Below are 23,868 nucleotides of genomic sequence, written 5' to 3'. Positions count from 1 at the left end.
GAATAAACTTTGTTATTAGATGATACAATATGTGTTTCCTCAGGGAATATTTATTTCTTATAGTAAGAAATTGAGTTCTGTATAAATATGAAAACTTGGTCCATTATCTTTCAATGCTATATTCAGATATCTTTTAGTAATAATTTTTCTGATAGTCATTGATCTTTGAGACCTTATTGTCAAAACTTTATTCCCTATAGTGATCACATATGCATGTCTAGTTGTCTTTAAATTATTTTTATAAACTTATAACTAAGTTTTTCAATTTTAGATATTTCTTAATTACATTCTCATAAATATTTCTCTTGCACATGTAATTGTTCTTTATTCTTTTCTTACTTTCCCCATAGCTAAAAGAAACAGTCTTGGAAGTGATGTCTTATTTGTGGGGAAATATCACCCACTTCATGACTTCATTTTAGAACTATACCAGACAGGCTCCACAGAGGTATGGTTTCTTTTACAATCATGAAGTGTTTTTAGACTATATTTGTCTAGTTAGTTAATCAGGAGTGTCTTTTTAAGATTTTGGTAAAATATAAACAAAACTTACCATTTTAACCATAGTTTAGTGGCATTAAGACCATACACAATATTGTACAACCATCACGAGTATCCATTTCCAAAACATTTTCATTTTTCCAATCAGAGACTCTGTGCCAATTAAATAATATTAATAAATAATTCCTCCCCATTCTTCACTTTCCAGCCTCTGGTAACCTTTTATTTTCTGTCTATGAATTTACCTGTTCTTGATACCTCACATAAAGGAATTATACAATATTTGATTTTTCTGCGTCTGACTCATTTCACTTAGCATGTTTTCAAGGTTAATTCAGGTTGTATCACGTGCCAAGAATTTTACTCCTTTTATGGCTGAATAATATCCATTATATGGGTATACCATGTTTTATTTATCTGTTCATCTATTTATGAGAACTTGAGTTGTTTCCACCTTTTGGCTGTTAAGAATAATGCTACTATGATTTTGGTGTTCAAGTATATGTTTGAGTCTTTGCTTTCCATTTTTTGGGGGTATATTATCAGGAATGCATTTATTCACAGCCAGTGGATTTACCACCTGAACTATGTCATGGGATTCAAGGAAAGTTTTCTTTGGATGAAGAAGCCATTCTTCCAGATCAGTAAGCATTCATTTGTATATAATTGGGGTGACTAGGACAGAGTTCAGTTAGTATTTTACCTTGTTTCCTGAATGTTTTATTTTCTAGTAGTAGTGAGAAAACCAAAGAACAACAAGCCTGTTGGACTTAAAAAAAATACTTGGGTCAAAGCCCAGCTCTTTGACATAATAGCTATGTCACTTTGTGTAGGAAGCCCAGGAGGTCCCTAAAACCATCTCAGGAAAGCCACAAGGTCAAAACTATTTTCAGAATACTAAGACATTGTGGTGTTATTTACTTTGTCACTTTCTCTTGAGTATGCAGTGTAGTTTTCCGGAGGCTAAATGTAGCATGATAATCTCAAGAAATTGAATCAGAAGCATGTAAGAGAATCCAGCTATTAAGGTTACACTTTACAAATGGATGTTGCTTCTCTTGTTTTTCCTTAGAATAGTATGTTCTCCTGTTCCCATGTTACAGGATCTGACACAGAACAATGCGATCAGGTAAGTTTTCCAAAATTCGTGGCATTCAGAACACAGCTCTGATCTTGCAAATAAGTTTAAGAAGATTTCTGATTCACAATGAAATGGCAGCTTTTAATTTAAGATTAGAGAAGTTCGTGTGTTGCAACTTCAGAGGAGACCCTCTTGACTTTAAATTACGTGTATTGTTAAGGTTACTGATTTAACAAGCTTGCTTCTCTGTTTTCTGGTTTCCCCTGACAACCTCTAATTCTTCCTGGATTAGGAAACTGGGAGATAGAAAGTAGGAGCTTCTAGTGATAGTTCCCTGTATAGGAACAAATAGCTCTGCGCACCAGGGGCCCATACAACTTCACTTTAAAATAACAGATCATTTTAATTATAATTGTGGCCCTACAGAACTTAAAAATAAAACTATTATATGCTTTATTTTGGTTAAGATGAGGTAGAATGAATTTTGTAATTCCAATCAACAATTAGTATAAACTCGTTTGTTTCTGCTTTCTGGAATTCTTACTTACACCTTATTTCTTCAATGGTGATAGCAAAGGATGTAAAATGTAATATGACTGTTTAGAATAAAAATCAGCAAACTTACTACTCATTTGTATAATTATTGTATATAATTACTAATCTTGTTGGCAGGGTTTCTTCTTTTCTTCAGTCTTCAGGGGATAGTAAGGCAGACGCATCCTAGTGTTCAGGGGTTTTGTAAAAGCTATCCGTGAATCCTCCTTTCCCACCCATTCTTATTATTTCTCTCACTCAGGAAATATTTCAGATTTTACTTAGGTTTCTCATTGTGAAGTATAAGCATGTTTATGTTCCTATCTTTAATGGATTTAGGTAGCAACTGTAATACTAGAAAGGCTTTTATTTTAAAGAAAACCATTGTGAACTTGGAAAATCTTCCCAGATTAGTTGCTTTTGTTTATCTTTACACGTAATTTGTTTTGGCTCTTTGTCCTTGAGCTCTTTTGTTAAGGGTGGAGTTTAGAATTATAAACCATACTCCCATGCCCATTACAAACAGTCTGGCTCCCACAGATCTGGTGTGGACACTGTTTATTAACCCTTGGGGTCTCTGGTTTGCTGCAGTGCTTCAGGCCAGTTAATCTTACCAGTTCTATCTTTGTCACATGTTTGCTTGTGTTCAATTTTTGTGCATGTTTTCTGGGGCCTTCCTCCCCAGCCCTCTAGAAATAGTTAATTCTCCTTAACATTCTAATTAGGAGGATAAAGAGTATTGCCCAAGGGGAGAGTTACAAAATTGACAAATCCTGGAGTTTTTGATTGTATGGTGGTGTTAGTGGTTGGTTGTTTTTTATCCTGAAAGAGCCTCTAGTATTATTTGTTATCTACTGTGTTTACAAGATTATTAACTTTTACTTTATGAAGTAATTTTCAAAGTTTTATTTGAGGGGTAATGTTGAGGACAAGATTCAGTTTACTGCAGTTTTGGGCAGTTTTGGGTTTATTTCAGGGCTTGTAGTGTATCCTGGCATTGTTTTTCTTTATATACCTAAATCTGACATCTGGTCAAGATGGGGCATAGGTAAATGCAACTCACCTCCGTGCACAACCACATGAAAATTGCAACTAAAATATAGAACCACCATCACTCAGAACCATCAGAGATCAAGTTGAATGAAAGTCTGACAACTACGGAATTAAAGAAACCACATCCCTCCAGAATGATAGGAGGGACGGAGACATGAAACAGGCTGGTCCCACATCCATGTGTGGTGGATAAAAATTCAGGAGGGATATCATGGGAGCAAGGAATCCCAGCCCCACATCATGTGCCTCAGCCCAGGGTTCCAGTGCCAAGAAGATAAGTGCCCATAACTTCTGGCTGCAGAAACCAGTGGGAATTGATTCAGTGGAAGAAACTTTGGAGTCCCAAGCAGTTCCTTGTAAAGAACCCACACATGGACTTACTCAGATTCACTTCCTCTGAGCTCCAGCATTGGGGAAGCAACTTAAGGCACCAGAGACATATAGGGAGAAACTAAAGTGTCTGGCATCAAGGTGAGAGCTGGGGGACAGCTTTCTCCCAGACAGAAAGTTGGGCAGAAGCCACTGTCCCTTTCCTAAATCCTTTTCTCACAGAGCCACAGAACCCAGAGGTTGGTGCCATATCTGAGACTCCATCTGCATGGCTAATACTGTTTGCCCCACCCTGGTGAGCCCCAGATATTCTGTCCCACCCAATTTACAGCCCACCCAAGCTGCTTTTCCATATGAATGGCTGGTATTGGCTTATCATTCACAACTTCCTAAGTCCTCCTAAATAAGCAATAGCCAGCCTCAACTAGCTCCCAGCCACCATACATTTTGCTAAGTGGCCCCATGCCTGGCACTAGCAGCAACCACCCTAGATTCACAGCTTGACTTTGCCTAGGAATCTCCAAGCCCAGCACAGGTAGCAGCCATCTCAGATTGCTTTATAGGTCAGGCAGGATGGCCCCTGGCAAAACACAGGTGGGGGCTGACCTTGGCCTGCATCTCCCGGGGAAAAACCAGAGTGTACACACCGGGTGAACAGCTACAGACTACAATGGAACAGCACCATCCTTCCCCCGCCCACACACACAGCTGATCCTCCATGGAGGGCAGAGACTGGTGGCCAGTGATCACAGTCAGTTCTCTCTCTCTCTCTCTCTCTCTCTCTCTCTCTCTCTCTCTCTCTCTCTCTCCCTCTCTCCCTCTCTCCCTCTCTCCCTCTCTCCCTCTCTCCCTCTCTCCCTCTCTCCCTCTCTCCCTCTCTCCCTCTCTCCCTCTCTCCCTCTCTCCCTCTCTCCCTCTCTCCCTCCCTCCCTCCTTGGACCTCCCCCCCCTCCTTTGTTTACCTCGGAATCAGTGTTCCTTTGCCCCTTGCCAGTTCTCCTGGCTGATTTCCTTTCTGTCCCTGGACCTCCTGTTTTCCCACTTGCCCAGACTTAGGAGTTCATTATATGCATTCTCTTCTCACTCTACTTCACTCCCTATATCTGCACTGCTATTCTGGAATTTGTTTTTTCTCTTCCCAGTAAGCCTGTTTTTTGTTTGTTTGTTTGTTAAGATTTTATTTAAAAAGGGAGTGAGAAAGAGAGGGAGAGAAACATGCAAGAGCTACATGGATCTGTTGCCTCTCACATGCCCCCAACTGGGGACCTGGCCTGCAACTCAGGCATATGCCCTGACTGGAAATCGAAGCAGCGACTGTTCTTTTTGCAGGCCGATGCTCCATCCACTGAGCCACACCAGCCAGGGCATCTCTCAGTAAGCCTGTTTTTACTCTTCTAGATTACTATAATGATCTCCCAGCTGATTTATTTGATTCCACCTTTCTTTCCTCTGAATCTATTGGTATGTGATCTGAGGCTTTTTTTTATTAAAGACTATCACCCTTTAGAAATCTTGGGTTACTCTCTAGTGCTGGTAGAATTACATTCCTGCTTTTTCAAGGCCTGTCATAATTTAGCAGAGCTATAGTTATGTGCCTAAATTCCCACAGTTCCTCGAGGACACCTCTTCCATACCCACGCTGATCTCTTCAGTATCCCATTGATCTTTATGCCTTCCTCCCATTGTTTGTAATGCTATATATGTATTTGTAGCCTACCCACCATTACTTCTCTTCTAAAAAGTAATCTATAACTTATATTACTTTTATTATTATTTTTATCAGTATCATTGTCAGGTTTTAGCATAGTTTTAAACTTAAGTAAAAGCTCAGTTGTTCATAGCGTTGGAACTAGTGTTTACCAAAGCCTTTTAAGAGCCCAAACTTACTTCTTTAGAGGAATATTTCTCAAACTCTATATTCATCTTTGGATGGATCAGGCAAGGTATAGAATGTTATCTCTTCAAGGAGATTTTTAAAAAACAGATGTGTGTGAAGACTGGTTTCTTGTTTTTTGTTTGTTTTAAAGATTTTATTTATTTTTAGAGAGAGGGGAAGGGAGGGAGAAAGAGAGTGTGAGAAACATCAATGTGTTGTAGCCTCTTGCTTGCCCCCAACTGGGGACCTGACCTGCAACCCAGGCATGTGCCCTGACTGGGAACTGAACCATTGACCCTTTGGTTGGCAGGCCGGCACTCAATTCACTGAGCAACACCAGCCAGGGCTGTTTTGTTTTGTTTTTAACGTAACCATTACTGTAGTTGATCGGAAGGCTTGTGGTTGGCAAACAGATAACTCAAAATCCAAAGCCTAAAAGAAGTGGAGTATAGTTAGTAACAGACTTAATGGTTGAAAACACTTGGGAGGGTTCAACTTTTGACTGCCTGTAATACTTCATGGGACACTGTACTGGTTAACCTCTTCTCATAGAATGTCAAAAGATGTCTTAAGGCCTATAAACTCTTTTAAGTGTTTTTAAAATGTTAAGTATATGAATCATAAAATTTTCTCTGCAGGAACAGTTTGCATTGGTATGCTGATTTAGCATTAATTATGGAATGTACCAGGGAAAGGTAGAGTAAAAATTAAACTTGATGTTTGTAGTTTTCTGCTTTCTTTGTGAAGTGTGCTAGCACTCTCAAACAAGAATAGTACTTAAAATAGCATTTCTAAGGATAATTCTTAAAGTGAATTTGAATTGGAAAAGGGTATACATTCTATTCCTTTCTGATTGAACCTACATTATTTTCTTCTTACAAATAGTTTTAAAGTGCTGCTTGTGGTACAAATAAAAGCACTGTTCAGTTTCCTTGCTTTCAACCATGCTTAGGTTTTAAATTTCTATTTATTTTCTTGGTGTGTTTTTGAAGACAGTTAGGTGATTAAAATAACAGGGAAGTTACCTGCCAAGGAAGGGATCCATTATGCTGCTCCTGGGTCAGAGCTGGTCTGGTGGGTAGAACCTTATGCTGTGTATGTCAGCGTTATTCTACCTGGAAGAAATGGTTAAAAATACTTCTCTTGTTTACCAAATTAGGTGAAACAATATAAGTCAGAATACAATTCTCTTACCTCAACCAGGTAGCCTGTTAAATCCATAGTCTGTTCTGTTAACTCATTTCCTCCCTGAGAGTCCTGTCTTATTTCAGTGTTATCCCTCCCCTGATAAACTTCCTAATTAATCACTTTTGTTTCTGGTGGTAGAAATTTGTCAATGAGTAATCTGTATTGTTGTTTCCCCTTTATGATTTCAAGTATTTTTACTTCTATACTTTATTATAATAAAATTACTTTTATTATTTTTAATCCTCTATCCATAAGAATTTGGATTAGATAAACCTGAAAAATGACGGAACTTTCAAAATTTGGGTCAGATGAAAGTTACCCTTTGGTTTTTGCTTAATGGGTTCCTGCCTAGTCTATCTCTTTCACTTGTAGGAGGTTTGTTTAAGTTGTGGCTTGTATTATCACACTGGAAAAGTATAGTTGAGTTGTGCTCTAGCTTTTGTTGTTATTTATTTCGTTATTTCTAAAAGCAATAATAGTTCTAAATATATATTTTGGGGAAGAAATTAAAATACTAAAAATCTCAACCAATGAAAGCTTAACTCATTTTAGGAGAGAATAAGCTATTGAGTAGGGTTCTGAGGGAAATCAAGGGAGATATGGAGACTATTTTCCTATTAGCTTGGAAATATTTCTCCTTTCAGAGCATGAGCATGAATAACGGAATATTTAAAACAACTTTATTGAGCAATAATTGACATTCAGTAAACTGCACATATTTGACAAATAAATAGATTTGTTTTTCCAAACATTAGTTTCAGCTATCTTGTTAAATTTTTTGTTACAACCATTGTCCTTCAGAAGAGATTATCCCTGGGAGCTTGGGAGCTTGTTACTTTGGCTGACTTCTTCATTCTCTTAGTTTCAGCTCTTTTCTGTGCATGACTTGCAGATCTTTATCTTCAGCCCTTACTTGAATATGCTCTTCATTGCATTGCCAGCCCTGCCATTTCTTTTCTTTGCCCAACATTTCCATTTCAAGCACATGTTGAAGCTCTTTTTGGGCTGCTGGGTGGTTCTTTCTGAATTGCATCTTTGATTGCTTTAACTCCCTTACTAACATCTTGAAGTGGTTTCATGTTGTGGTCAGAAAAAGCCCTTCACAACAGTAACCCAGTTCAACTATCCTGTCTTACTGCCTACTTCTGTTCACGTATTTTGGCACTCCAATTCAGCCCTTCACAACTGGGGTCCCACCTGAAAACTTAAAGCATTTGTTGCATGTAACGAATCAGTTTGTGTCCTGTGCCTCTAGAATGGTACTAGTTACATATGTAGTTTCCTTGGGAGAATAGAGAATGTAGTCACTCAAATCATTTTTTTGAGGGCCTACTTCTCTCCCAGTTCCCCATTAAAGATTGCTCCAATAAAACTGAGTTACTCCTTGGTCCTGGGACCCCTTTCAATATCTTTGTTCCATTATTTCTTCTGCCCTTTTGTAACCATAATCTTTTGGATGATGATGTTTTCCTTGGTCCCAGGTAAAAGAATCTCCTTACCCCACCTCTTTTCACACATGCTTTTAGCTCCCACTCACAAAGACTTACATGTAGAAGGCTTGTGCACACACGTGCTTTGACTCAGCATCTTTTCTGTGCATATTGTTGATTTTTCCACTTTCTTCCTTATAAATCTTACTGAACATTTCCTTTTTTTTTTTTAATTAGAGGAGAAGACAGGCTTGATGTGTTTGTACCTCCACTCCCACCATTAGACCGTATATGCAGTGGGCACTCTTAAGTTTGATAAACTGCTGAAAAGCCCTGCTGACACAGAGATAACTGCTTTGAGACACTTTAGTTGCAAGTCTTTTAGTTGCTAAGTAAAGTTGCAACTTTACTTAGTTGCAAAGTAAAGTTCCCTCACTTTACTTTGTATTTCCAAAGCACTGATGAACCCAAATACTCAACTGCTGTTTTCTCTATTACCCTCTTAAAACTTTTAACACCGCCTGTCTTGACTTGCCCTGACTAAGCCACCTTGCCCAGTACAGAACGTTTGAGGTAAAGGTAGTTGCTTGTGAAAAGTGAGTTGTAACAGGAACAGATTGAATAAATGAAGTGTTGCTCATTTGTTCTTGAGCTGATAGCATTTTTATTATAAGTGAAGCTATTTTTGTATACTTAAAATATATAGTTAAATCCTACTGCAAGGAAAATTATAACAGATGGGCTGTAATAATTTAGAGTGCAATATTTGAAGAAAATAAAAGTTAGCTATCTAAAATGTCAACCAGTTCATTAAAACCTTTTAAACTAATTTGTGATCATTGAAGGAATTTTCAAAAATATAAAAAAGAACAAAGGAAAGGAAAGGAAATGGTTGATTGATTATACAGAGAACATCACTGGTGACCTTTTGGTAAATATATGTCTAGTCTTGTAAATATGTTTTCCCTGTGTCATTATTCTATTACTAAAATGTTTAAAATAACAAAGTGTTTCATTTTTAGGAAGAACCATAGTTTCTTTAACCAGTCTACTATTATTCATAAACTTAGAATTTACAGTTTTCCCACATTATGAATACTGATGTTATAAGCATCCTTAAAAATAAATCAGACACATATCCAGAGTCCTAGAGAGGCTTTGCTGTGTCAGAAGGAAGACTGTATACTTAATCAAACTTTGAGGTACACACATAACAACCAGAGAGGAAGTTTGACTCAGCTTGTTATCCTCAAAGTCTGAATATACAGCCTTATGAAATGTCTGTGTAGTTTTCAAACACACAGTAGAGCAGAATATAGGGTTCAACTGGGAAGTTTACTGTTTTTCCCCCACAGATTATTTGTGTGTAAATTTTGATTTTGCAACTGTTTATATTGGTGCTGACATATTTTCCATATTGCCAAGAGCTGATCTTCCCTAGAATGCTAGAGGGAGAGGGACTTTGCCAGGGACTGAACAAAATGCAAGTTTTTTTGTTATTGCTATAAACCTCTTCAACCTGTTTCTAATATTAGGAGTTCTTGAGAATTGAGGCAATGTCTGTCATACATCAGTGTTCATCCACAGTTAGCTAGAACATGGCTCTTCCCACTGAAAGTTACCTGAAAGCTATGTACTAGAAATTAGCGACAGTTTGGTGAGGAAGATATTTATTGAATAAAATAATTTTTGGAGAAGACTTTTGAATTTTAGTTATTCTGTTTAAACATGAAAAGTACCTCAGTTTATATGGTGGTTAAGACAGGTTAATATAATCAAATTATTAAATTGTGTATTGTTCTTTTCTAGTATTAATTTTAAAGACCCGCAGTTTGCTGAAGATTACATTTTTAAAGCTGCAATGCTTCCAGGAGCAAGGTAACAGCAATGCAATTATAAAATATAAGCTATGTAGTTTTTTTTTTAATGAACAACATTTATCTTTTTAACTCTTGTATTTTCAAATGGTCAGAAAGCCAGCACCGGTACTGAAACCTAGTGACTGGGAAAAATCCAGTAATGGAAGGCAGTGGAAGCCCCAGCTTGGCTTTAATCGGGACCGGCGCCCCGTCCACCTGGATCAGGCAGCATTCAGGACTTTGGGGTGAGTGGTAGGTTTCTATCCTTTGTATATTTTGCTTTTTCTGAATCATCCACAAAGCATGAAGTTAGTATTTATACCACAGATATTTAAGAGACTATTTTGCAGATATTTTAATGACTTTTAAACTTTCCTGTTTTCTTCAGTTTTTAAAATTCACTTTTGTTTCTTTGATTTATGCATTACTTTGTTGATTGCAGATTCTACTGTTTTTTAAAATTTTACTACCTTTCTGACAGTTATTTCAAGAGAATAAAACATTTTATTTATCCACAAGAAAGTTTTAGCTGAATTAATGTATGACAGAATCCCTTTAAAGTGTTAACCAGTATGTTATTAACCACTGTTCAAACAGTGATGTCTCATTGCTGTTTGAATTTTCATTCCTTTGCCTATTAGTTAGATTGAGTCTCTTAAAATGCCTACTGGTAATTTGTATTTCCTCTTCAGAGAATTTATGATATATGTTTTTTTTTTTATCCTTTGCCATTATTAGTTATTGAATTACCTTTTTCCTAGCTACAGGGAAAACTATAGAGAGAGAGGGGACTTTGAAACAAAAATAAGTAAAAAGCTGGAAATAAAAGAGCAACAGTCTGGGGAAAATATTAATGAGCTGTTGTTTATGAATTAATAATGATAACTCATAAATAGATATCTCCAATTCATAGGAAAACCATAAGATTCTAAATGGGATTTAGGCATTAGGTCACTAGCAGCATGTACTTTATACAGTGAGTGTGGCATAGTAGTTTAAGAGCATGGGTTTTGGATCTTAAATGTTTATATTCAAATGCCTTTTCTACCACTTGATATTTTTGTACAGGTTATTGAACTGCTCTATGCCATTTCCTGTGTGTAAAATGGGAATAATAATTATACCTACTTCATAAAACTTGTAGTGAGAATTAAGTGAACTAATGTTTATCAAGTGCTTCGAATAGTTCCTCAACACTGGAAGTGTTAGCTTTGTGGTTGGTTGTTTTGGAAGTCTTTATTCCTAATAGTAAAAGAAATAAAAATTTAAAATATTCTTAAGTTATAAGATATCTTTTTCAACTGTTTTCTATTAATTTTTTTTTTTTTTTTAAGAGGAGAAAGGAGGGAGAAGGAGGGGGAGAGAAACATTGATGTGTGAAAGATACATCAATTGGTTACCTCTCACATGCCCCCAACTGGGGACTCAGCCTGCAACCCAGGCACGTGCCCTGACCTGGAATCGAACCTGAGACCTTTTGGTTTGCAGGCCAGCACTCAATCCACTGAGCCACACCAGCCAGGGCTCAACTGTTTTCTAAAGTAACATAGAAGTACTTCTAAATGGAGTTATGAGTTCTGAAGATATTCTTTAACTTTGATCTAAATTTCTAATTCTTGGAATTTATCCTGAGAAAATCATTTTAGAGGATCACATTAGTTATTTGCCTAATCTCTCCAGACCAGTGTTTCTCAACCTGTGGGTTGCAACCCCTTTGGGGGTTGAATGACCCTTTCACAGGGGTCGCCTAAGACCATCGGAAAACACATATATAATTACATATTGTTTTTGTGATTAATCACTATGCTTTAGTTATGGTTGGGGGTCACCACAACATGAGGAACTGTATTAAAGGGTGACGGCATTAGGAACGTTGAGAACCACTGCTTTAGACCATTGTTATCTATAATAAAAGTACTAAATGAGAATAATGGTTTAGTAAAATATGAGACATAAACATTGTAAAGTAGTCCGTAGTTATACATATTACAATAGTAAACACTATGAAAAATAGAAATGTTTGATATAGTAAGTTGAAAAGAGCATGATATAGAGTAGTGGTATATGTAGTTGGCCCTCTGAATCCACATGTTTTGTATTCATGGAGTCAACCACCCCTGGATCAGAAATATTGGGGGGAACCCTGGCTGGCTTTGCTCAGTTGGTTGGAGCATCATCCCATACACCAAAAGGCTGTGGGTTTGATTCCCAGTCAGGCAGGACACATACATAGGTTGTGGTTTCGATCCCTGGTCAGGGTGCATATCGGAGGCAACTGATCGATGTTTCTTTGTCACGTCGATGTTTCTGTCTCTTATCCTCTCTCTAAAATCAGTAAACAGAGCCTTGGGTGAGAATTTAAAAAATACATATATTATGGGGAAAAATCCCCAAAAGTTCCCCAAAAAGCAAAATTTGAATTTGCCACATGCTAAGTACTATCCTGAATCCATGTGAATAAAGCGATTGTATGCATACACTGCTGTAGCTTACATAAAAATTTAGATTATGTAACAAATATTACACCATTTTATTTAAGGGACTTCTTGGGTTTTGGTATCCCCAGTGGGTCCAGACCAGATCCCCTAGATACCAAGAGACATCTGAGCATGAGTCCTTTAAGACAAAACTGAAATACAATGCAAAGAAGGGAAAATAGACTCACTTCCTTTTGCTTAGAGTAATTAGTAAATATTTAAATGGTTATGCATTAAGAATCTTGGTGTGAGAAATGAACATTTACTGTCACCATTAATATCAGGTACTGTTTTGAACTTTGTCAGTAATCTTTTAAATTTGCATTATCATAATCAGATCTAGTAGTAAAGAGATGGCTACTAGCACTTGTTTAATTTGTGTCAGCTGTGATGTGATGGTTATATCTAGATATAATTTTTTTTCTGATTGGGGGGTTCTTTTTACAGGCATGTTATTCCAAGAGGCTCAGGAAGTGGTGTTTACAGCAATGCTGTGCCACCACCAGTCACTTATCAGGGTAACATATACAGGCCGCTGTTGAGAGGACAAGCCCAGATTCCAAAACTTATGTCAAGTAAGTTTTTACTAATTGGTTATTTTACGTGCTAAATTAAATACTACACCAAAGGTTGGTTTCTAATCTTCATTGCTAGAAAGATTTATTATATCCATGCAAAAGTAGTGGACTTAAAAACATACAATTTAGAATACTTAGAGTACTTCATGCAGTCTTCAGGTATTTTTACTGTGTATATGTAGTGAATTGAATATATGAATTTGGATTTATTTTCATTTATAAATCTTCTTTTGAGTTAGCATATGCAAAAAGAGGTACGTGGAATGCATTGCTGTTTATTCCATTAATACAAGTAGCGGGGCAGTTAAATCACATGCAGTAGATATTAACAATCACTTAATTGAAAGACAGCAATATTCTGTTCTTGAACAGCTGTATCTCAGAACCACCAAAGATAAAGCCAGGCATTGCTTTAGATAGGAATATATCTTTAACCCTGTGGTTCTGAGAAGACCTTGGTCTTTTCCTGACCCCTTATAACTTGTTTTGTGGACAGAAGTGGTTCAGAAATGGTAACCATGAAAATAATTACATGGCATTTGGATTGCAGTGGAAAAGGGAAAAAATAGTTGTATGTTAGGTAGGCTTCATAAATTATTCATTGAGTTTAAATTGTATCCCCATTTAATGTTACTTTTGAGCCCCATGGCTGTGCTCCTTTATCAAGAGAGTCTTAAGTCATATGTCAAATTTTCAAAACCACTTTCTTCATGAAGCCCTTTCTGCATTACTGGTTGTCTGGTGACCAGTTGTCTGGTTGCTACTTAACCAGACAATTTCAGAATGGCAGAGGAAGAGAGTGTGGCACATGCTAACATTTATTAAATCTAAGTGTGATATTTTACTATTTTCCTGAATCTTTGGAATATTTCATTAAAATTGAATTTTAAAAAAAGAGAGTGCTCTATTACCTATGTTCTACATTACATTCCTTTGACTTACAACTGGAAATTTGTACATCTTAATTTCTTTTCCTGCCTATTTACTCCCACTCCCCTCTCCTCTGTCAACCATCAGATTGTTCTCTGTATCTATAAGTTTGTTTCTGTCTCCTTTTGCTTTTTTTTTTTATATTCCATATATAAGTGAAATCATATGGTACGTATTTGTCTTTCTCTGTCTTATGTCACTTATAGTACTTTCAAAGTCCAATCCATGTTATCACAAATCCTTTTTTATAGGCTTCTGTCTTATTTTTCTAGTTTCTTTAGGTGTAAGGTTAGATTGTTTCTTTCACATTTTTCTTGTTTCTTGCAGTAGGCCTGTTTTGCTATGAATTTCCCTCTCAGAATCACCTTTGCTATGTCCCAAAAATGTTGAATTACTGTGTTTCTATTTATGTTTGTCTCAGTATAGTAAAAAAGATTTTTACTTTTTTTAAAAGTATATTTTATTATGTTACAGTATCGCAATTTTTTCCCCTTTGCTCCCCTCTGCCCAGTACCCCACTTCACTCCAGCAGTCCCACCCCCCCTTAGTTCATGTCCATGGGTTGTGCATATAAGTTCTTTGGCTTCACCTTTCCTTTATTAATCATAACTTCCCTATGTCTATTTTGTACCAACCAATTATGCTTCTTAATCCCTACATCATTTCCCCATTTCTCCCCCTTCCCCCTCCCAGCTGATAACCCTCCAAATGATCCCCATATCTATGATTCTGTTCCTGTTCTGGTTTGCTTAGTTGGATTTTGTTTTTACTTTTAGACTCAGTTGTTGATAGTTGTGAGTTTGTTGTCATTTTAATGTTCATAATTTTGATCTTCTTTTTCTTAACTAAGTCCCTTTGACATTTCATATAACAATAGTTTGGTGATGATGAGTTCCTTAAGCTTTACCTTGTGTGGGAAGCACTTTATCTGCCCTTCCATTCTAAATGAGAGCTTTGCTGGATAGAGTAATCTTGGTTGTAAGTCCTTGCTTTTCATCACCTTGAACACTTCTTGCCAGTCCCTTCTTGCCTGCAAAGTTCCTTTTGAGAAATCAGCTGAAAGTCTTATAGCCCCCCCCCCCCCCTTTGTAGGGAACTCTCTGCTTTTCTCTTGCTGTTTTTCAGGTTCTCTCTTTATCTTGAACCTTTGGCATTTTAATTATGATGTGTCTTGGTGTGGACTCTCTGTGCTTCCTGGACTTGTATGTCTATTTCCTTTGCCAAATTCGGAGAGTTTTTCTTCATTATTTTATCACATAAGTTTTCAATTTCTTGCTCTTCCTCTTCTCCTTCTGGCACCCCTATGGTTCAGATGTTTGCACATTTAAAGTTGTCCCAAAAGTTCCTAAGCCTCTCCTCATTTTTTTCAATTCTTGTTTCCTCATTCTGTACTGGTTGACTTTTTTTCTTCCTTATGTTCCAAATCATTGATTTGAACCCCGGTTTCCTTCCCTTAACCTCTTGTTTTTTTTGTGGATTTTCCTTCGTTTCATTAAGCACAGCCTTCACTTCTTCTGTTATGCATTTGCCATACTTAAGGATATCTGTCAAGTCTTTGAGCATCTCTATCACCAGTGTTTTGCACTCTGTGACTGTTAGGTTAGCTATCTCCTCATTTGTTAGGCTGGCTATCTCCTCATCGCTTAGTTCTCCCACTGGAACCTTGATCCATTTCCCCTTTTGGGGCATACTTTTCTGTCTCAACTTGACAGGCTCCTGTGTTTGTTTGCCTCTGTGTCTTAGGTAGAGCTGTCGCTCCTGTTATGTTGTAAGAGACAAAGTTTTAGGTATTCGCCAGTATAATGTGACCCATTTCACCAAGTTATGGCACTGTATGTGAGGGATGAGTCTGAGAGGGAACAATGCCGCCCACTCAGCACTCACAGCTTTTACAGGGTCTTCTCCCACCTTCGCATGGGACTGACGCCTCTCTAGCTCTTGCCCTGGCTGTCGTTCCCAGAGTGGATGAGTCTGCGAATGTCCTAGGACTGTGGGGGCCCTTAAAAACAAGTGGACTCTTCGGAGAGACCAGCGGTTTCCGCCTCTGCCCCAACCCCTACTGGTTTGTACAGTCAGGAGCGATGAGGCTTGATTTTCCCCCCACTGGGACTGTGAGCTGTGCGTCTGGTTAGGAGCTGGGAATGCTCCCCAGGTGTTTCTCCCGACTTTTTAAAATGTGTGACTGTGCTTTCAGCCAGCCTGTTGCTTCTGCCGCTACCACCAACACACTGTGTCCTCTCTGCCCCTCCTACCTTTCTGGATGAGTATTTCTTCTTTATATCTTTGTTTGTTGGACTTCCATGCAACTCGATTTTCTGGAACTTCTGGTTGTCTCTAGTTTTGAGGCAGTTGTATTCCTTCTTAGTTGTGGAGGGAGATGCAGTGTGTCTAGGCCTCCATCTTGCCAGAAGTCAATTTTTACTTTTTGATTAATCCATTCATTGTTTAGTAGCATTTTGTTTTTCCAGTTTTAGCCTTATAATTGACATCTGGTTTCATACTGTTGTGATCAGAGATAGGATTTCAGTCTTAAATTTACTGAGATGTGTTTTGTGCCCTAACTTGTGGTCTGTCCTGGGAAATGCTCATGTGTACTTGAATATGTATTATGCTGTTTTGGGGTGGAATGTTTTGGAAATATGAAGACCACTGTTTCCCTGTTGATTTTTTCCGTCTGGATGATCTTTTCGTTGATATAAATGGGATGTTAAAGTTCTCTATATGTTAATTGTGTTACTACGAATCTCTCCCTCATGTCTGCTAATATTTGCTTTCTAAGGTTATGTTCTCCTACTTTGGGTACCTAGATGTTTACAAGTGTTATATCTTCTTGTTGGAATGATCCCTTTATTATTATATAATGCCCTTCTTTGTTTCTTGTTACAGTCTTCATTTTAAGGCTATTTTGTCTGATAGTAGTGTTGCTACCTCAGCTTTCTTTTTATTTCATTTGCATGAAATATCTCTTTTAATTTCTCCACTTTCAGTCTGTCTCAATCTGAAGTGAGTCTCTTGTAGACCACATAATCCATTCAGCAATCCTATGCCTTTTTGTTGGAGCATTTAATCCATTTACATTTAATGTAATTACAGATAGGTGTTTAAGTGTTTTCTGGTTATTTTATAGTTCTCTGTTCTTTCTTCTCTTGCTATCTTGTACATTGATGACTTTCTGTCATGACCGGTTTTGGTTCCTTTATATTTTTGTGTGTCAGTTAAAGGTTTATTGTTTGTGGTTACCATAAAATTCATATATAACTAGCTATGTTTATAGCAGTCTATTTTAAGTTGATGTTTGCTTAAGTTTTATGTTCTAAAAGCACTACATTTTTTATTCACCCTCCTTAACAAATTTGTTTTTGGCATCATATCTTATATCTGTGTGTTGTGTGTGTGTGTGTGTATCCCTTAATTTATTACTGTAGTTACACATGTTCTTAAGTTTTACTTTTTTTTTTAACTGAAAGAAGTACCTTTAACAATTCTTGAAATGCAGATTTAGTGGTGATGAACTCCTTTAGCTTTTGCTTGTCTAAGAAACACTCTCTCTTTCAATTCTGAATGATAACATTGCTGGATAGAGTATTCTTGGCTATAGTTCTGCCCCTTCACCACTTGGAATATATAGTGCTATTCCCCTATGACCTGCTAACTTTCTGCTGAAAAATCAGGTGATAATCCTTTGTATATAACCAGTTGTTTTTCTCTTGATGCTTTTAAGAATCTTTTTTTATTTTTAACTTTTGACATTTTAATTATGATGTGTCTTGATGTGGACCTTTTTAGGTTCATCTTGTTTAGGACTTTTGTGCTTCCTGGACTTGGAAGTCTTACCAGGTTAGAAAAGTTTCAGCCCTTATTTTTTTCAAATAGGTTTTTTGGTCCCTTTCTTCTTCTGGGATTCCTCTGATTCAAATGTCTGTGTACTTGATGTTGTTCCAGAGGTCCCTTAAACTGTACTCTCTCGTTTTTGTTTTTGTTTTTTTTTTTTAATTTTTTCTTTTGCTATCCCAACTGGGTGATTTCCAATTGGAAATTGGTGACTCATTCTGCATCATCTAATCTGTTGACTTCCTCTATAGAGAATTTTTTTTTTCATTTAAGCTATTGTTGGTTAGTTCTTCAGTTCTATTGGTTCTTTTGGGGGTAGGGGTTCTTTTTCATATTTTCTACCTCTCTGTTGAAGTTTTTACCTAGTTCATCTATTCTTCTCCCAAGTTCATTGAACATGTTTATAACCACTGTTGTGAATATCAAGTATTGCTTATCTCCATTTCAGTTAGCTCTTTCTTAGGCTAATTCCTCTTAATTCATTGGGAACATATTTCTGTGTCTCCTTATTTTAGATGTCTCTCTGTGTTTGTTTCTATGAGTCATGTGAATCAGCAACCTCTCCTGGTCTTGAAGTAGCCTTATAGGATCTTTCCTTTGTAGACTGTGTGCTGAGTATCTTAGGCAGGCCAGCTGTAGGTGGAGCTGGAGCTGGAGTGGGCATGGGCTCTGTGAAGATCTGAGGCAGGCTGTGCCAAGACCACTTAGGCCCGTCGTAACTATAGTTGCAGTTGACTCAGGCCATGGAGAGTCCAGGGGTAAGCAATGCTGGGAGCTGCCTTGGTAGGAATGTTAGAGCTGGAGCAAGTATAAGCTGTGGGGAGTCCTGGGGCAAGTCCTACACTGCATGTTGGACTGGAACCTGGCTTGATGACATTGAATGGAGCATTGTTAGACTCCATCATGAAATCTATGGACTTCTGCAGTATTATTCTATTTAGTGCAGCACAGAGGGGACACAGAGTTTAACAGTCCTCTTGGGGAACTGATTGTTGCAGTAGTGTACTTTCCTGCTTTTTCTCCAAGGTTTAGCAAATAACATTTCCGAGTATTTTCATATATATATGTATCCAGCCATACCACATACTTGTGAATGGTCTAGTCACTTTTAAAGCACTATCTATGCCCTGAAACTTTATCAGTAAATGGTGAAAGCTTCTCCAGATTATTGTTAAAGCCAGCTGTTAATCGACATATTCTTATCAGTTTCTTTTTTTCTTATGGCTCTTTGACATTTACTTATATCCACAATGGTATCACAGCTTCCAAATAGGAAGAAAAATTGAGGTGGAAAATGCTAGAGCCAGGTATAATCTCTTTGGGTTAGTTTAACCACTATTTCTTAAGATGCCAATGATGAGGAATTTCTAAGGTTTTTGCATTTAGTAAAGTGAAGAGAACTGGAAACAAATTTGATTAGCAAAGGTGAAAGCATGTATTCTTCCTTCCATTTCATGTTTCCTGATAGCCAGAAGCTGGGAGCCCTGTCATCACAGTCTGCTTAGATACCACCTGTATAGCTGCTTAAATCCTTGAATATTTTTTTAACTGAAATTAGTTTTTTAAAATTATACCAACTATGGATTTGGTGTGCTTGTACTTTTTCAAATATACATCAAAATCAATACAGGTGTGAAGATAACTTTAATGACCCATAAGTTTCTTGGACTTCCAGAAAATCATCTTGAGTACCCCCTGTAGTAGGCAGACCACACTTTGGGAAATGTTGCCTCGATCAGTGGTTCTTAACTTTTAGGGAATCATAGGCCTATATGAGAATTTGTAAAAGCCTGTGATTTTTTTCAGGAAAATCACTTCATTGTGGTGTTCATGTAAATCCAAGTGCTCCATTTGAGGTCCCCTTCTAATGTGGGATTCTGCTCCAATTGTAAGAGAAAGAAAAAATGTCAGAAAGTTCTTCGATTTATGAAGATCACACCAGAGGTGAAGAATTTCATGCCTTTAGGGGCCTATAATTCTGTATTTTTTATTTGCCTTCTTTGGAAACAGACAACTCTTGTCAGCATCTGGGCATATTATTTCAAATGTTGGGGTCCCCTTTTATTACTTCGAGTAACTCCTCATTTGCCATTGTTATATCTATTAGATGTAATTGTTATACTTAAAAAGAAACTTTGATTAGGTTCTGTTTCTGTTAGGATCTCTTTATTTTAACTGTGTCACTAAAAAATAGGAAATATGTACAATAGGGATTGACTTATATCAAGTGGCCCTCTCTGCCTGGTGACTTATAAACACTGAGTCCCGAGAATTAGTGCTGGCACTCTAATTATATTTAACATCTTTCAAAGGAGGTAGGGATGAGAGGAGTAAAAACGTGTACAGAAGAAAATCAGCAAGAATGTGATATTTGAATTGAATGAACAAGGAGGAATTAGAATACTCTGGGCTTAGAGAAAATAATGAGTTTGAAGTACAAGGCAAGTAGAAGTGGTATTAAGCTTAGAATAACTGATATAAAAAGTCTGGGAGCATCTTTTGGAACAGATTATAAACATAGGGAGACTGATTTTTTAAAATATTTCTTGCAGTGTTTAAAATGTGCATTATAGCTATACAACATGTTAATTAAATTAAAACAGTAAAACTTAAAAAAGAAAACCACTCATAATTTCATGAACCTGAAATAAGCTGTGTTTTTCTTCATTAGTCTGCATATATGCAGTTTTGAGAATTGGGTTATTATACATGTATTTTTACATATACTTCGTATTGAAATTATTAATCACAGAGTGCCAGATCATAAGTATACAGTTCAATTAACTTTTATGAAAGGAATATACTCAAGTAACCATCACTCATAACAAGAAATACGGAATTACCAATACCCAAGAAATGGCCCCATTGTGTCCTCTCCCAAGTACTACCCCAGAGCATTAAAGTAACCATTATGCTGACTTCAGTACCATAGAGTAGATTTGTGCGCTTTTTAAAAAAACTTTTTATCTGACAGACTCTTACACTATTACCTTTTTAAAAATTTGCCCCCTTTTGCTCATTGTTTCTTTTTGTTTCTGAGATTTATCCATGTTGTTGCTTATAGTAATAGTTCATTCCTTCTCATTGCTTACAGTGTTCTATCATATGATTCTATGACCATTTATCTCTCCAGTTGGGATTACGTTCAGGTTGGTTATCAGTTTGGGGCTGCTGGAATAGCACTGCTGTGAAATTCTCGTGTTTTTGGTGCACATGCATAAACATTTTTGATGAGAATGTACCTAGCAGTAGATTGCAAAATTAGAATTATGTGCGTGCTCAGCTTTAATGAATAAAAATGCCAGGCACGATTTCCAGATTACATTCATTTGTATCTATTTACATTCCTACTGCAGTGTAGCAAAATTGTGGGTGCTCCATGTTCTCTTCAACCTTTGGAAATTGTCAGTCTTTTTACTTTCAGCCATTCTACTAGAAGGAAGTGGTATCTCTCACTGATGTTTTAATTAGCATTTTCTTTACTACTTAGTTGAGCTTTTTTCCATGTTTATTGACCACCTTTGTGCGTGCAGTGTGCCTGCTCGAGACTGTTGTCCATGTTTCTCTTGGGCTGGGCTTTTTTTTTTCTTCTCTTTTGGAGTTCTTTTATATTCTATTTATTAGATGTTTTGGGTTTTTTTTAAAATATCTTTTTCCACTTGATAATTTGACTTTCGCTTTAATTGGTGGCATGTGATAAGTTTATGCCAACATTTAGGGAATGTGGATAAAAGGCATGAAATCACAAAAAATATTGAGGACAAAAATATTCCTAGATTTATGCTGTGTTTTGATGTTTTTGTAATTTTCTTTAAAGAATATATATATATATATATATATATACACATATATATAGTTTGTTTTTAGTATATTTTATTGATTATGTTTTTACAGTAGTCCCAATTTTTTTCCCCTTTGCTCCCTGCTGCCCAATACCCCTTTCCCCCAGCAGTCCCACCCCCCTTCGTTCATGTCCATGGGTGGTGCATTTAAGTTCTTCGGCTTCACCCTTTCCTATATTATTCTTAGCTTCCTCTGTTTAATTTATACCAACCAATTATGCTTCTTAATCCCCGCACCATTTCCCCGTTTCTCCCCCTCTCCCCTCCCAGCTGATAACCCTCCAGATGATCCCCATACATATGATTCTATTCCTATTCTGGTTTGCTTAGTTGGATTTTGTTTTTCTTTCTTAGATTCAGTTGTTGATAGTTGTGAGTTTGTTGTCATTTTAGTGTTCATAGTTTTGATCTTATTTTTCTTAAGTAAGTCCCTTTGACATTTCATATAGTAATGGCTTGGTGATGGTGAACTCTTAGCTTTAGCTTGTCTGGGAAGCACTTCATCTGCCTTTCCATTCTAAATGATAATTTTGCTGGATAAAGTAATTTTGGCTGTAGGTTGCTTTTCATCACATTGAATACTGCTTGCCAGTCCCTTCTTGTCTGTAAAGTGTCTTTTGAGAAATCAGCTGATAGTTTTATAGAAACCCCTTTGTAGGCAACTCTCTGCTTCTCTCTTGCTGTTTTTAGGATTCTCTATCTTTCACTTATTACATTTTAATCATGATGTGTCTTGGTGTGGTCTCCTCTGGGTCCAGCTTGCCTGGCACTCTTTGTGCTTCCTAGACTTTTATGTCTATTTAGTTCGCCAAATTTGGGAAGTTTTCCTTCATTATTTTTTCACATAAGCTTTCAATTTCCTGCTCTTCCTCTTCTCCTTCTGGCACCCCCATGATTCGGATGTTGGCACATTTAAAGTTGTCCCAGAGGTTCCTAAGCCTCTCCTCATTTTTTTCAATTCTTGTTTCCTCATTCTGTACTGGTTGACTTTTTTTCTTCCTTATGTTCCAAATAATTGATTTGAACCCTGGTTTTCTTCCCTTCACCATTTGTTTTGTGTGGATTTTCCTTCGTTTCACTTAGCATAGCCCTCACTTCTTCTCTTATTCATTTGCCATACTCAAGCATATCTGTCAAGCTTGTGAGCATCTTTATCACCAATGTTTTGAACTCTGCAACTGTTAGGTTGGCTATCTCCTTGTTGTTTAGTTCTCCCACTGGAACCTTGATCCATTCCACCTTTTAGGGGATACTTTTCTGTCTCCTCAACTTGAGAGGCTCCTGTGTTTGTTTGCCTCTGTGTCTTAGGTAGAGCCGTTGCTCCTATTATGTTTAAGGGGTGGAGCCTTAGGGCTTTGTCAGTACAGGCGACCTGTTTCACCATGTTGTGGCACTGTATGTGGAGGATGGGTCTGAGAGTGAACAATGCAACCCACTCAGCACTCGCCCCTTTTCCAGACACTTCTCCCACTTCCATATGGGAGTGGCGCCCCTCTAGCTATTGCCCTGGCCATCACTCTCAGAGTGGATGTTTTAGGACATGAGGCTTGATTTTCCCTGGTGCTGGAACCGTGAGCTGCATGGTCTGGTGAGGAGCTGGGAGTGCTCCCCAGGTGTCACTTCTGACTTTTTAAAATGTGTGACTGCGGTTTCTGCTGGGCTGCCACTGCCACCGCTGCTGCCACCACCACACCACGTCCTCTGTGTCCAGCTCCGCCCCTCCTACCAGTCTGGATGAGTATTTCTTCTTTAGATCTTCATTTGCTGGACTTCCATACTGTTTGATTTTCTGGAACTTCTGGTTGTTTCTAGGTTTGAGGTAGTTTTATTCCTTCTTATTTGTGGAGGGAGATGCAGCGTGTCTGTATACGCCTCTGTCTTGGCCAGAAGTCAATAATGTTATCTTTGAAATGTTGTTTCTAGTTCCTTGCTTGTATATAGAAAGAGAGTTCATATCTACAACCTTATAAATTCATGTATTCAGAAATTTTTTTATATGTTCTTTCAGATATTTTTGCCTCAGTCATGTCATCTACAAGCAGTGACATATTTTATAACCATTTTCTGTTCTTAATGTCTTTTTGTCTTTTTGCTTTATTGCGCTGGCTAGGACCTCTGGTATAATTGAACATCCTTGTTTAATTCTCAATCTTAAGAGAAAAACTTGTAGTATTTCATCATTAAATATGATGGTTGTTATAGTTTATTTTCTTCCTAACCTCTATTAAATTGATCATTTTTGTTTCTAGTGGCTATTGATTGAATTTTATTAAATGCTTTGCCTCCATCTGTTGAGATGGTAATAGATTTTTTTGTTTTGTTTTTCTTTTACCCTTCTTCTGTTATGCAGTAAATTAC

General features: G+C 37.3%; 1 protein-coding gene across 4 annotated transcripts in view; it reads left to right on the top strand.

The window, feature by feature from the left end:
* XRN2 (5'-3' exoribonuclease 2) overlaps nucleotides 1–23,868 on the top strand; it is a 95,379-nt gene that overhangs the window by 47,460 nt on the left and 24,051 nt on the right. For 3 of the 4 annotated variants that reach the window (XM_090285985.1, XM_090285986.1, XM_090285983.1), the window contains 6 exons: nucleotides 351–448; nucleotides 1,048–1,145; nucleotides 1,574–1,630; nucleotides 9,803–9,871; nucleotides 9,966–10,097; nucleotides 12,777–12,904. In XM_090285985.1, the coding sequence (XP_090142111.1) occupies nucleotides 351–448; nucleotides 1,048–1,145; nucleotides 1,574–1,630; nucleotides 9,803–9,871; nucleotides 9,966–10,097; nucleotides 12,777–12,904 (582 nt within the window). The remainder of the gene's footprint in view (nucleotides 1–350; nucleotides 449–1,047; nucleotides 1,146–1,573; nucleotides 1,631–9,802; nucleotides 9,872–9,965; nucleotides 10,098–12,776; nucleotides 12,905–23,868) is intronic. The other variant, XM_090285984.1, reaches the window with a different exon arrangement.

Source organism: Furipterus horrens, unplaced genomic scaffold (assembly GCF_987537825.1).
Source record: "Furipterus horrens unplaced genomic scaffold, mFurHor1.1.pri manual_scaffold_8, whole genome shotgun sequence".
NCBI classification, from domain to species: Eukaryota; Metazoa; Chordata; class Mammalia; order Chiroptera; family Furipteridae; genus Furipterus; species Furipterus horrens.
Note: the sequence above shows the minus strand (reverse complement) of the source record. Positions and strands in the feature narration are given on the sequence as shown.